General features: G+C 40.0%; 1 protein-coding gene across 4 annotated transcripts in view; it reads right to left on the reverse strand.

Annotated features, from left to right (window-relative positions):
• The window catches only part of PIGN (phosphatidylinositol glycan anchor biosynthesis class N), a 107,017-nt gene that overhangs the window by 64,123 nt on the left and 27,503 nt on the right, over window positions 1–15,391 (reverse strand). For 3 of the 4 annotated variants that reach the window (XR_013926471.1, XM_080377809.1, XM_080377808.1), the window contains exons 6-9: window positions 10,677–10,801; window positions 9,306–9,436; window positions 5,381–5,497; window positions 635–675 (exon numbers count right to left, since the gene is read on the reverse strand). Coding sequence is in view for 3 of the 4 variants with exons in the window: in XM_080377809.1 (XP_080233935.1) it covers window positions 635–675; window positions 5,381–5,497; window positions 9,306–9,436; window positions 10,677–10,801 (414 nt within the window). In the remaining variant the exon portion in view is untranslated. The remainder of the gene's footprint in view (window positions 1–634; window positions 676–5,380; window positions 5,498–9,305; window positions 9,437–10,676; window positions 10,802–15,391) is intronic. The other variant, XM_080377810.1, reaches the window with a different exon arrangement.

The raw sequence follows: 15,391 nt of genomic DNA on the forward strand, positions 1-15,391 counted from the left end.
TGGAAAAAGTGACAAAATACAGACATTGAAATAGATGGCTCTTAAAAATTACACTGAACATTCACATGGCTATCTTAAGAGTAGCAAAAAGCATATAGAAGGTGCTCACAAACTTGGGAAACATGGTCATCAGACCATGCTTCCTCTGTGTTTCACTGGACACCTTCATCAAAGATAATTCGAAGGTGTAAACTCAGCTCCAGAACATTTTCAAATCAGAAAGAGGGAAAGCATCACAAGTTACTTCTAAAAGTTTGCAAGAACAAAACCCACTCTGAAAACATGCTAGATAAGTTATTTTTGGGTACCTGGCACTGAGTTTGAGTAGTGAGGAGCACCTGGCATACCGTACCACACTCTTTGTCCAACAGCATATGATCACTAACCAAAAATGGTGTGATAATGTACCTTCAGGAGGAGAAGTTGTACGTAGCCGACACAGGTGTTAACAAGCAATTTAAACTTTTTCATATTAGGTTGGGTATGGGTGTGATTCCTATAACTCTCTAACACATTCCAGGAAAATGCTACATCACTGTGATAATTCATTCGAATTCCATAATTTATTTTAAATCACACAATACTCAATTTAAGGTGAAAAATTATGTGCTATTAAATTAGGTATGTTTGCTACCTGATTGACATCCAGCCTCTTCAAGTTCTCCAGTTTCCATTCTGCAAGAAATAACAGAGCAAATGAACAGCTAACCTACACAGATTTGAAAGAGATAATTCAGTTGACATTTAACGTCTTGTTGCCATTTTCTGTAAAGTGTTGTTACTAAAGAAAATTATAATTTGGCTTTAGGATGCTAGCTCAAGAAGGGTTATAGATGGAACTCAACAGGCAGAAACAATAAAATGCATTCATTTCAGTTCACATTTTCTTTTATCCATCAGAATAAATTACTGCCTGCAATTGTGACCCAGATCAGTTGAAGGAAGTCCAAGGTTTTTATTTTTTTAGCACAGTATAGGAAGTGATATATTACCTCCTGTGCCAACCAAAGGATTCAAAACTAGGTTTAGGAGAAGGGCTGTTGAATCTCTTCAATAGTTTTTAAAAAAGGTTAAGCCAAGGTCCCGAATATACTGATACAGAGTGGTACAAACATACTTCATGTCTGCCACAAGCAATACCTGCCAAGAGCGAACTCAAGGGAAAAGTTCAACAATTTGGCAGCCAGAACTACTACAATGAAAGCAGAGACAAACAAATACACAAGCCCCTAAAGCTATGGTGTATCATATAAAAAGCTGGTTCAAAACTGTATTTTCCCGCTCTCCACTAGCCTCTAAGGAAATAATGAGGAAATTGCCTGTTTTTTGTCTGGGGGTGGAGAGTTATTTAAAAACAGAGTTTAGCAGAGTTTGCACTTTGGGTTTTTTTTATGTCTTTTCCTAATGTTTAAATTCACTGTCCCACTACCCACAAAGATAAGCAGGAAAAAAATACAACAAGAAAACCCCAAAGATCCAAAGAAGATGACACACAGGAAAACACAATAGGGGCTGAAACAAACTTGCTGCTACAGTACTTAACATCCTGTTGATGGCCTACCTAGGACAGATCTCACTCAGTACAGCAGTAAAATCGTTGGAGGCACCTACCCTCAACTTAGGAACCAAACTTAACGTTAGCCACAGGGGTATAGCCACCTTCCTCAGTACACGCGGAAAGCTAACCAGGGCGCTCACCACCCTGCTAACGCTGCTTGCCAGAACAACGCTGCTGAAACAGCACAGACCAAAGCAAGGGTCTGCCTAGCACTTCAGACCATCCACAGTGTAGCCATGTTACCCAAAATATCCTTTGGCTTCATGTGAAGTGGAAGTTTAAATACAGCAGAAACAGGCTTCATGAAAAATACAGGTAAACCATCATTCAAAGGCCTGGCTCAACATCAATTTTCTCCAAACAGGCATTCAAATCCTAAGACCACACCACTCTTCCTCCACCTTTTGATACACGCTGTCTGTGCCAGCCCCAAACCCATCTCAGCTGAAAACAGCCTGAGACAGGAAACATCCACATTTGCAGTATTGCATGTACCAAACGCGCTTTTAGCAATTTGTTCACACCACTGCTAACTCTGGGGGTCTGAGCGCAGGCCCACTGTTATTTGGTCCCAACAGAACCCTGAAGAGCAGCCACGTACTTTAACAGCAGCAAGACATACACTTACAGCAAGTTCCCATGGCAACACAGGGGCAGCATTATCAACATTAATCATGAATTGTGTTAAACTCACACCAAAATGAACAAGTTTGCTTCCTTTTGCTTCCCAGAAAAGGAAATGGGTTTATATTTCTAGAGATATAGACTCTCATTCATATTTCTCTTATACAAAAGGAAAACAAACAATGCATTAAGTAACATTTTCCTATGAAAAGTGTTGGAAAATTGTCTATACACACACAATATGCTTGAAGTAGGAAGAAACTGTAGGTCTGCTAAAGAAACGTCTAGATTTGTCAGAAGCTTTTACATCCCCCTTTCCCTACTCTGATAAACCCAAAAGGCAGAGCTGAAAATGTCCACCTTGGACCAGGAGCTGCAGGACACCGAGCCCAGGAGCTCCCAGGGACTGGGATCCACCTGCAGACTGGCCAGCCCAGGCTGTACTCCCAGGAGTGACGTGCCTTGGGTGCACGTGCTGCCCACGCTGGTTTACAATTCCAGCTGACTATCTAGGTTTCTGATACAGTGCCTCACCACAGTTTTCCAGCTGCTCGATAGGCTTCTTTTCTTTATCCTGCCCAGCTTTTACTGCAGCCCGCTGGGCAGTCAGATGTAAACAGATCAGGGGAAACAGCAGGGAAGCACCGGGTCAAGAAGAGGCTGAAGATGAGGCCACACGAACCAAAGAAAATCTCACATAAAACCTCACAGAAGCAGTAACAGTGAGCTCCCTCAGCTCCAGCAAGGCAGGCTAAGCCCCCTCCAGAACAGGGGTGTGCACAGATGGAAACAAGCACCTCACACCCTCCTGCTGCAGAAGGCCGTGCCTTCACTTAAAAGCTTCTCTGGACTTGTGCCCCAAGGCCACCCAGTGGGGCCTGCGCTGAGGAGATGCAGAGCAGCTCCGTATTCTTTCTTTCCCAAGAAGGGTCAAGACAACAGTCAAATGGGTAATACTACGCTGCCCACAGATGCAGGGCTGCCATCGCAAATCTTTCCGAGATCACCGCATGGGCAGGCCTGAGGGAAGCTAGAGCACAGGTGAAGGAACTGATGAGAAGGCTGTCATCCCAGAGCAGACACTGTGCCTTTCCGGCCATCCAAGGAGCATATTAATATTTCCCTGACAATTTGGACAGACTAAGTCCTACCTGGTGGCACCGCCTTTGGGGGTATCAACCCTCGGCAGCAATGATGAGAAGAGAAACAATTCACTGGCTGCCTACAGCCTTCTCGCACTGAACAGAGCATAAGAGGTTTGTCAGCATTAGAAATATTCTGCTGTTTCCATGAACTTTCAACTCAGAGAAATTAGAAAGGATTGTCAGTAGATGCAAGAACTTGAACATTGGTGCATGCAAACTCAAACAATATAAGTCAGATACCCACATACATCAGTTTGGAAATCACTCTCCTGCACAGTCTCAGCTGCATTTGTATGGAGCACGAAAGGCAAATTCAAAGACCTTTTCAAGAGATCTCTTTTAAGCATCTTTTCTTTCATATGTTAGCTTTGTGAAAATATCTGGAATTACAGCTTAATAGAGTAGCTAAATTGTACTGACCTGCAAAAGTGCCAAGTCTCAACAACACTTTTTAATTTACTTTTCAGCTACACAGTCTACTAGAAGCTATAATGTACTACCACAGAGATAACAGTCACTTTTTAAGAAGATACTTATTACTCAAATAGAGATTCAAACTCCCAAGATACTCAGAGAGACTTAAACCTCCAACAGAGATTACCCCTAGCAATTAAGAACCTGTAAAGATAGTGTCTAAACAGACCAACAACATGCTTGACAGCCGGAAAGCTACAGTGCACAGGCAGAACAAAGGGAGGTGTTCCTGATGTTTGCTTTGGGGTGTTTGTTTTTTTTGTCTGGTTGTTGGTTTGGTTTTGTGGTGGTGTTTGTTTGGTTTTAAACCATCAGAAGGAAAATATGAAGGGAGCACAGCAGGGTGCAGACACAGTCTGAGTCTGTCTTTTAATAAAATACACATTTCCTAACAGATCACAGTCAAAAAGCTTGCTGTTTTGTGTACCTGGAAGTCAGCTCAACACTCATCTTTTCTGAAATGCTCTCAAACCATTTCCATCATTACTTGAAGTCAAATGCCAAGGTTTGCACTAAAGCTGGTGAGAATCAAGGAAACTTGACAGCTGCAAAAAATCAACTACTACAGATCAACCCTTAGAGACATCAAGTGTCCTTACAAGTCTAGCAGATCAGTCATCACAGACACAAAATCAGTTGGTTTTACTCCATTTTCTATTTTTTATTCTACAATTAATTTTAATTTTTATCAGAGATATCATAGTTTTATAGCAGCAGTTAATCACAAAAGAGTAAAATATTAGCATGGTCTGTATCCGAGAAGTCCTGTTTGTTTAATCTGTTACCAAATACCTTCTCGAGAGCAAGGTGGGGTTAAAACCTCAGGGCTGAAGTAATTTTTGCTGTGCTGTCTTCTCTAATGTAGCTTGACAAATGATCCAATAAAATAGAAAGTCATTACCTCATTGATCCCGAGTAACAACCCAAGAGATTCAATGCATCTTAAACAGAGCAGGCTACAAGAATGGGGCACGTGAAAAAGGAAGAGCTTGCACACTTTAATCACACACGGTTCTAGAAATCCATTGACATTTCAGTAAGCCAGTATTTATTACATTATGTATTTGAAATATTAAAAGTTAATTCTTTTTAAAAAAGTTTACTCTTCTTAAATAAATTATAAAGTGGAAAGATAACTCTAAAGAGTCAGTTTTTCATTAGAATTGTTTACATTTCCACAGCAGCTGCAAGGATGCAAGTGAGACAAGACAGCCCCTGGAAAGTCCCCATGGTTATAGTGCGAAACCAGAAAAGACTCTTAAGATACATCAACTTATCACGTTTCTGTACAAATAGCTTTTAACCTCTAAGTCTTCCTAAGAAAGTGTGAATAGTCTCCTGTACCCAAAGAGAGAAGGTCTCCAATTCCACAATTAGAAAATAAAATCAACTCTGACATTATCTACCCAATTTTGCAATATCCTCCACAGTCATGCCCTGTCACCTTTTCTTTCCACACCATACGAAGCAAGTCATAGTTACTGTAATGGAACAGAAGTCAGTGAAGATCAACAGGTGTAATGGTTAAACACCTCCCTTCCCACCAAAATCTTCTACTTAAGTGTTATGCTTTACCTACCTTGCAAAAAGTTGTCTTCAAAGAATTGGGATGTGACTTTCTGTGGATAATTCACCCCAGCACCCCAAACAATTAGTGGTGTTAAAGTTTCTGAGGGATGACCAGCTCCATGGGATCCTAAGATACATCACACCAAAAGAAGTGTAAAATTTAAGACATGAATATACAAACATGTACTATGTTCTTGTTAAAAATATACATACTAAAATCCTGTTACAGACAACCTATTTCAATTTATTTTTATGCTTTTTTTATACTCCTAACAATAAAGGCTAAATTCAAGCTGCAAGTTGGGAAATCTGTACCATTTAAGTCAGGCCCACAAAGACATAGCTTTGTATAATAAAAACCCCAAACTGGTAACATGAAAGCCTCAAGGTGTAGAGGACTTATCTGCTCAAAACACACGCACATGCTTAACCAGAGCATCCCATGGAAACAAGGGATGTTTGGGGTAAAATTAGTCATGTGTCCAAAATACACGGAACTGATCTCTGATCCCCAAATAAGGATTAGACTTCCTTTTCAAAACCAGGAGACAATATGCATTGCAACTGTCATTCTTTCCCCAGTGATACAATTTCATTTTTAAGGTTTTAAAGCCTGGTAACACACCCCTTAAAAATTGATAAAACATTACTTCCTTCCCCAGGGAAATTAATTCCCTCCAAATTAACCTATCAGCAGCCAAAAGGAGGAAGCTTTAAAAATATAATGTCTCAAGAGGAGCTGCATTTAAGCAAAAACCACACAAGCTTCAAAGAAACGCTAGCCACTGAACTCCGTGGGTGAGGTACCACAGCAGTGAGATAACCCAGTCTCAAAGGGAATGACATTGTTATACAAACTCTACGTCAGTTACTGCACTGATTATACATTTTCCTTCTATTTGCATAGACACACACTCTTCCCTCTGTGTGTGTATATATTATAATAAATACGCAGGACAGAGAATAACACGTTGTTTTAAGGACATTTTTTTCTTAAACAAACCCAAACAAACCACAAACTGGAATTGGGTATAAAATTAGGAATAGCACTGAGGCTGTCCAACAATCACTACGGCAGACCTGAAAAGCCAGCTTTGCTTTCTTTAAACAGCCCTAAGCTTAAAAACATACAGGTCTGGGAATAAGATACCCAGTGTTCAGAAATCCCTTGAAAGGCACTCTCTGGGCTCAAAAGCAGCAACAACTGCTTTTCTTTGCAGAGCTTGGGAACAGAGCAGACTGAGACAGTGCTTCCTCCATATTCCAGGCGTCAGCTACTTCTTTCTACTGCATACAGGAGGAAAGAGCAATTTTTCATGAGCTCTCATTTTAGCAGAGCCACCAGTGCCATCAGCATTTCACCGAGACTCTGCCTCCATGAATACCTAAAGGCAGATAAAGCTGACAGAGGCAGCTGTATCCACCCTCACCCTGGTATTCAGCCTGATCTGAATTATAAGGGGAGGTGGCGTGTGTGTGTAATTTGGTATTCAGCTAGGTCAGTTCTCCTGTTCCACCTCTCAGCACCCTCCAAACACACCTTTTCAGGGGAAAGGAGGGAAAGGATGCTGCTTAATTTCCTGTTCTCTGGTCCCACCTACCACACAGCAGGACTTGTGCCAGGATAGTAGCAGGAACAAGTGGCCAAGATGAGGGTGGGTGTGGGACCACCTATGTTGGTGGTCAGCAGTTCCACCCGAGATCAGCTTAAAGCAAAATCATGGAGTCAGACTGAGAAAGCAAGTGAGTTTATTGGTCTTTGCGGTTGTTGGCACAGTTTCTTTAATTATGCCAAGTTCAGAACATGTTCTCTTCCCCAGTAGGTTCTCCCAGCCGTTTTCATTTCTTATGTGTTTTAAAACTGGTGCACATCCCATTCTGCAAATAATCGCTGAAAGACTGCAGCAGCTGCTGATACTACAAGGTCAAGTAAAAGCTACTGCACTAGCCTTCAGACTGCTGGCTACCGGCCTAAGCATTATCTCTGGGTTTGCTCCTGGACTCACTAAAGCCAACTTTAAAGTTATTAACACTTCTGGCAGAAGATCAAGCTTTTTCTTTGAGACAAAAAGCCAACAGAAAACTATGACAGACCAGTGGTTCTCGAAGCCTGAAGAGTTACTCCTATCACCTTTTACTCCCCCTTCAAAGGATCCAGTACATGAGAACACCCCGACAGCTCACGCTGGAAGCAAGGAAGATCAACAGCACCCTGTGATGTGTCAACAGGAGCACTGTCCAGCAAAGGGATTATCCTCCTCTACTTAGTACCTGCAAGACAACTTCTAGACACTGGATCCAGTTTTGGGCCCCTCCAGTACAGGAAAGATATGAACCATCTGGAATGAACTTGAGGGGGCTGGAAATTGGTCAAAGGAGCACTTGTCTTGTGAGGAGAGGCAGAGGGACTGGGACTTGTTCAGGTTGGAGAAGAAAGGGCTTTGAGGAGTGCGTAACAGAGCATCCTGCCTGTACCCCACTGCAAGGGAATTTGAAAGAGGATGGAGCCAGGGCCTCACTGCGGTGCATAATTTGAAACAAAGGAGGTTCAGATTGCAGATAAAGAAAACCTTTTCCTCTCTGTGAGGGCAGGCAAGCAGCAGAGCAGGCTGCCCAAAGGGGCTGTGTAAAGCTCCACCCTTTGAGGTTTTAAAGGCCCTGCTGGATAAAGCCCAAGCAACTGTGTTTCATCCCAAATTTAATCCTGCTTTGGGTAGGTGGTTAGACCTCCAGAGGTGTCTATCATATATATAAAAAATATGTACCTATAAGCACTCCTCACTTATAAAAAAATTATGAAATGATTACTTGAAACAGAAAAAAATAATTGCCAGAATTAAAATTTTATTGCAAATGGCAGTCAGCTCAACAGTAAACAAAAACAGTAAACAAAAAAACCCCACCAGATTATTTTGCAAATGAGCAGATGGTAATTAGGCTCATTTTGAATAAATACATGAATATTTTTGTCATCTCTGATGACAGACAAAGTTTGCATCCCTAGCATTTAAAAAGTTTAGGATTTCACACACAGAATAAGAAGCTGAATTTTGCCAAGCCCATGCCTGAAGCATCCTTGGTTCAAAAGTATCAGTTAGGAGTTACAAACACATGCACAGCATTGGAAGAGGGACTTAACACTTTCATTGGCTGCACACAAGGACAGGAGTGTTCTTAAAATTCTTGAAAAAAGAAGGAAAAAAGATGGTCTAAATTAGTTCGCTGCTGTAAACTCATCTGCCCTGAATCTAGTTACACCAAAATTGCCCCAAGTCATTTGGCCACTGTGCTCATGCCCTTTGCAAATGCATTCTGTGGGTACCAGCCTTGCTGGCCACCTGACTCGCTCTCCTTTCCTGCACTCTCAGCTGCTCTGCCTAGTTTCCAGCACCAGTGTCCTCTACAAAGAGCACACAGCAGTCCTATCCTTTCTGCTGTGCATAAAAGGCTAAAATAAGCAAAAAGATTCCCCCTCCAAAGTTTTTCACCAGCTCCTGAACAGATTTACCACCTTTCCCAGGTGCTCCAGAGCACCAAAACGAAAACTGTATCTCCCACATGGGCTGGAACAAGACAAACTCTGCTGTTGACAGCCAAATAACACAATCTCCTCTTCCTTGAGCTGGTGTTCTGCAGGAAGGCTCTGACAGAGGTAGTATTCAGGTCTTTTTATCGCTACTAGCAGCCACTAAGGGAGTTAAGCTTTACTCAATTTTCTTTTTTCTGTCCAGCTACGCAACTTAGCTGTCACAGGGCTGATGAGGGTCCCTGCAGCCAATTAACCGTTTCCTAATTTGCGTGGGTTTTACATACAAGCGACACTTAAGATATCAAATCAAAGCAGGGGCTCCAAAGCTTCCAATGGGACAGAGCTTTAATTACACTCCAGATACTCACCTATAAACTCAGCTGACTCAAGATTTAAAAATACTCACCCCAATCTGTCATTCCATGATCAGAAGTTAAAATAAATGCAGTTTTCCCATCATTTCCATAAAAACTGTCAATCACTGAAGCAATTTCTTTTATACCCTCATCAACTTTTTTAATATTCTCCTTGTATTCCCTAGGAGAATATGAAAAAAAAATGTTGTCAGATTCAAAGTGGCTCTCTCACTTGGTATAAAGCAAGTTATCAATAGTCATAGAATGCCCAGTCCTTTGGTTATAGACAGCTTTATCCTCTAGAGAACCTTAAGATAACAAAATGAATCCTAGATGTAAAATATCTCCTCCTCTAAGTCTTCTGTGAGATACTAAATTGCCACAGCACACTTCGAAGGTTCCTGAAACTACAGTCTCAAATGGATGTTTATTTTTATTTCAAATCTGACCTGTCCTTGGCTGAAGACTGTAATCATATACAGCTATCAGGCAAGTTAAGGAGAAAATCAAAACTAATGAACTCTGGAAAAACTTAAATGCCTTAAATTGTAAGTTTCAAAAATTTAAATTTAATTCAAAAATTAAGCCAGTAACTAGATAGCAAAGAAAGATCTCGCCATGCACGGACTGTTTTGAGATGATTCTCAGAGCATTGTTGAACAGAGGCTAAACCAAAAATCTGTATTCTTTTTAGAAAAAGTGACCATGATAAACTTTCAGCCAACTAATTTTCTATTTATTGCTGGTGCTAAAGTCAGTTTAAAAAGTCTATCTTCAAAAAATCATAACAAAATGAATGACACATAAGGCAAGTATGAACTTTGGAATGATGTGGGAAATCAAAGGAAAGATTTTTAAAAGTATGCAAGGATCAAGAGAAAGACATCCTACATTAAAGCATACAAGGAAATGAAAAAAAGTTTTCAAATAACACACTTCAAGATGAATTGGTGATGAGTACTATTAATCTAAACTCTTCTCTTTGTTCAAGTGTCCTAAGGAAAGCTAAAACATAATTCTAGAACTTGCAGCCACTATTCCTGAGCTTACTGAATTTATATTCAACCATACCATTTCAGCTACAAGGAATCCAAGAACTGTTTTCATTTTACATTTAAAACTCTAATTTCTTACATATCCTCTAGATTATATGTTGACTATAACTAAGACAATCTGCCAGAAATCAGACTTGAGTACAGGAGTATAACCAGAGCAAAAATCTGTCACTTCTACAGGCGAGACCTGAAAAACAGAAAATCCCACAAAATTCAGAACATAGGTAATCATGGTGACATATATGACCTATTGTAGAAACCCTCAAGACTACAAGTCTTGTTTCAGGCTCGATAAATAGCACTGATAAAGAAGTTACTGTATGCGTTTAAAAGTCATGAGAAAGATACGCTTAATCTCTCAATTACCTTGAGTTTGGCCGATGAGCATGTCCATTTGTGTCTATGCCTAGCAAATGCAGGAATAGAACCACTTTCTCTTCATTCAGTGCAGAGAACAATGTCTGATTACTTCTGGAAGAATTAAAGAAGCTCTGTATGGAATAAGCCATTAAGATATTAAACTGTACACAATGGAAAAAGACAATGGGCAGCCTATTAAAACTGAAATGCAGCTGTTTTCATGTCAAAATACCAGTAGTTATCAGAGTTAACAAAAGAGAAAGATTAATTACTTCCTGATATACTACTTAGGAGGATAACTACCATCAGTATAGTCAGTTCAAAGTTTCAGCTTATCTAAGGCAACACTCTTGAAGTTGTAGGCTATTTTTGTTGGGGTTTGGGGGGGTTGTTTTGTTTTTCTTTGGATTTTTGAGTTTCTTTAGACAGAAATACCAGATAACTGCATATTACCCCTTCTTTGCCTCCTGTATAATCACAACGATGAAGCACTCCCAAGCACCACTAGCACTTTACATTTCCATTGATTTATCAAATTCAAGCCAGAAGCAAAGGTCTCAACCTTGCTTTGGAAGCAGGTTCTGCAGGACTGAGCTGCAACTACAACTTGTTTGCAGAAACGAAATTAAAACAGAACAAGTCAAGATACGCTTTACAAATACATGAACTACAGACCATACATCTGCCTTGCACATGTCCTACTTAAGCATCCCTGAGGCAGATGCCAGGGGAGGATTTTCCCCTCAGATTGAATAAGTCTTGACATGGCTACTCTGTGTTAGACCAGCCACATTAGAGCAATGCAAAATGCAGGCAGACAGCTATTCCAACATGATCTCCTTAGTAACGGCACTGCTCAAGGGAACAAAGTTGGGTAGGGCTTTAGTTCAAAGAGCATCCAGAGAAGCCTTCAGTACGCTAATATAAAGGAAAATGTCTTTGAATTTCACACAGGAGTCCAGGGAAAATGCTGGTAGAGCCAGCGAACCATTCCTGCCACCAAAGGGCAGAGCAATCCACCAGATACCTGTGACAGCAATGGAGCTCTTAAAAACTAAAGCTCAAACCTTGTGTAAACAAAAGTCACTGTACCCAGAGGAAGACTAAACTGGCAGCAAGTGTATCACACTAAACTGTGTCAGGAAACCATGGCAGTACACAATCCCACCTTTTATTCCCCTTGAATATGCACAAGCCAAATGGACTAATGTTTGCACACTCACAGCTTCAGCTCTTGTCCAAACAAAATCATAACCAAAGTCCAGAGATATTTTAAACAAAGATACAAGAAAAAAGTCTGATCACATTCAATAGCACTATAATTATTTTTATGGAGATTTCCGTGTCCCACAGGGGTCTGTCCACCTGCACATATTTGACCACTGACTGAAGAAGCCTTCCAGAGCACACCAGTAATTTGCAGGATACAGTATAATTATGTTTTCTTATTTTTAATTAAATAAAAAGAAACAACATATCAAAACAGATGAACAGGAAAGTCCCGAAATTAAATCGTAAAATGTAGATAAACATTAGAAGGCAGATATTTTTCTACTGTGGACTGATTAAGCAAATGAAACTGTTGTAAAGAAGGCAAAGCCTGAGCTTTTCCTCTCCCACCCAAGGAGTCCCCACGACACCCCAAAACCACCCCACTCCCCCAGCCCCAGCCACCTTGTAACCCAGAGCAGCAGCAGCCAGAGCAGCTTGCCCAACCTGTGGCTAATTAAGAACGAGATTATAAAAGACAAGTGTAACTAAGATGTGGCATCTTTTCCCAAAGCAAATAGTAAACTTTATCCCATGGAACATTTTTTAAAACGGTTTACTAAAAAAAAAAACCCACAAATAGGAAGCTCACCACAAAAAGTTATCTTTGGCTGATAAAGGTGGTGAGCAGGACATCAAACAGCAGGGGCAAAACCTACTTGGCTTTGCTCTGGAGATTGCTGAACCATTTGCCCAGCACTATCCTTGCATCTCTTCATAACCAGCTAAAGGCCTCTTCTTTTTGGTACTCAGTATTCAAAAAATTTGAGACCTGCTGCCACTCAACACTAGTTTGTTTCCAAGCCACCATTATATGTTAGCTATATCTTTCTGTCTCCATTTTTGTTTCCCTTTTATTTGCTCTACTTAGTAATAATACCTCCTTTGTATATTTAAGCTGAACACCTCCAAGAAGTTTCAGAGACAGGAGTAAACAACAAAGAGGCTGAGAGAACTCAGTTTATCCAGTCTCAAGAAAAGACCGCTTAGGAGAGATCTCATTACTGTCTACAACCATCTGCTACTGGCAGGGTGAAGAGAAGATTGAACCAGAGGCCCTTGGTGATGCGAAAAGGGGAAACTCAGTTTGAAATGTGGGAAACTACAGTAAAATAGGCTTCTGAAAATATTTTAAACCATGACTGTAGCCAGATACCAGAACAGGTGCTCAAGAAGTTGTTGTATTTCTGAATTTTTGCCCTTGAAGATGCTCAAAACTTGACTGGGCAGGCTGCTCTAACTGGACCTCCTTCATGCAGGTAGTTGGACTCAATGACCACTACAGCTTTCTTCCAACCTTCTTTTTCTATGATTCTGGCAACTTTTCTATGATTTTCTGGCAACTAATAACAAATAATTCCCTGGCTACAACTGATAAGCAATTTACTAAGATCAGCAATAAGTTTCCCATTAAAACATTCATAGTTACCTGTAAAGTTAATTATAATGTAATACTAACTAAAATACTACAAGAAAAGTTTGGTTACAACTATGTGAAATCTTCCAGTATCTTCTCACTCCTTGGATGGGAGAAAGCAATGAAAAAAAAAAAAAAAAGACTACCTAGAAGGTCTAGCAAAATAATGATTTGCCAATGTCTGAACAAAATATGGACTCCATAGATGTTTAACATATATTGTTGGGGACTGTTTGTTCCCACAAATAAAGCCCTCCATGGAAGCACAATCCTTTAGTAGATCTGATAAACGGCTGCTGATGCATGGATGTACAGGGAGAAAGAAACCAAATAAACTTTCTCCTTTCACAAAACTCCTTCATACATAAACCCTGGACAATTTAGTTAAATTGGTTGATTAAAGCTGATTTGTGCCGATGAAAAAGTTTAAATATTTATGCCACTTTATAGATGTAAAATAAATGTAAAAAGGCAGGATAAACATATATATGCCAGGTTTATATCAACCGAGCATGCTCATGCACAAGACTCCTACACTAAGAATCTAAAATAAATCATTCAACCATTGTGCTGCCAGTTAGAGCAGAGCTATCTGTATTGAAATCCATTGGCAGAAATAAACATCACATTGTGGCAGTGTCTGCAGAGCTTCAAAGTTTAACATCAGTTTTGGACTCCAGCCCCCAGCCTGCACAGAAGGGAGAGTCTGAACGGGGCCAAAGGAAGAATGAAGTACTGTGTTCAAAATGAAAAAAAGAAAAAAAAGAAAAAAAAAAAGCATGCCATCTGCACCTACATATCCATTTAAATCAGAAGGCATCAACTGATTATCTTGAGCATATCCTAACCTGTGGTCATAATAAGTTGTGGTTAGACCATTACTGCGACTCACCTCCAAGACTGCTTAAGTTCCTGGAACTTTAATAATTTTACCCACCAAACAAAAAAAGGAAAAAGAAACCCAAACAACAAAGAGTTCTTCTTTATAAATATATATATATATTCTAATACTTAAAAAACCAGAAATGCATTAAAAAAGACCATATTTTTCCTGTTACTTAACCTAGACTCCCAGTATTTTGCTCCCTAATTTTTCTTTAGCACTGACTCAAAGTATGATCTAGGTAAAGGTTATTTAACTGAGTATCATTAGGCCACATCACACTAACTTACACTCAGCCCCTTAACTATTCTGAAGGCTTTTAAAAAAACCAAAACCACAACAGAACCAAAAACCAGAAAAAAACCCATAATCAATCAGCTCCATACCCATCTGGATCTCCAAGCCACTCCCAAGCTATTACCACACATTAAAATCACTGACTTTTAACCCAGCTGCAGATATAAACCCCATCCAGCCTAGTTTATACTGAGTTTATTCTAAGTTCCCAAGAAAGAACTAGGATCACCTTGCACCACAAGCAGACATCACAGGAATTACCTAATATCACACACATGATATCTACTCATGATTTAAGCAATCTGCTTCTGATCCATACAAATAAAAACTCGTCAGTTTCCTATGTCCTGACCCACTGAGTTATCATTAGTTAGTGCTTTTTAAGAGAATGAGCAACTTCAGGGTGGCAGCACTAGTAGCCCAAACATTTGTTAGCTATTCTCTGTTTTATCCCCATCTTTTTTGGGGCAGAGGAAGCGACAAGTGGCCTTCATGATGCTTGGGACCTGCTGACTTCACAGTAGAGAGGGAGTACATGTTAGTGTCTTTTACTTCCTTAAGAGGCAGAAATCCAGAGACCACCCTGCCCAATAGAGTTAAATGATATATTGTTAAATATTTGAGATAAAACTCCAAGGAAGAAAAAAAATGTAGGCAAAGCAGAATTTAGATTTCAGCAAATTGACATTGTTAGATCTATATAAACTCACCAGTATAGCTGAGAGTTGTTTGGGTTATAATAGCAGAATGACTCAAGTTTCATGCTCCTGAAGCAACCATTGATGTGTAAGTGAAGAGATGATTAATGGAATAGGTGTTTTTACACCAGTCAATCAAGTCCTATCCATTCACAGT

Source organism: Falco punctatus (genome assembly GCF_963210335.1).
Source record: "Falco punctatus genome assembly, chromosome: 3".
Classification (NCBI taxonomy): Eukaryota; Metazoa; Chordata; class Aves; order Falconiformes; family Falconidae; genus Falco; species Falco punctatus.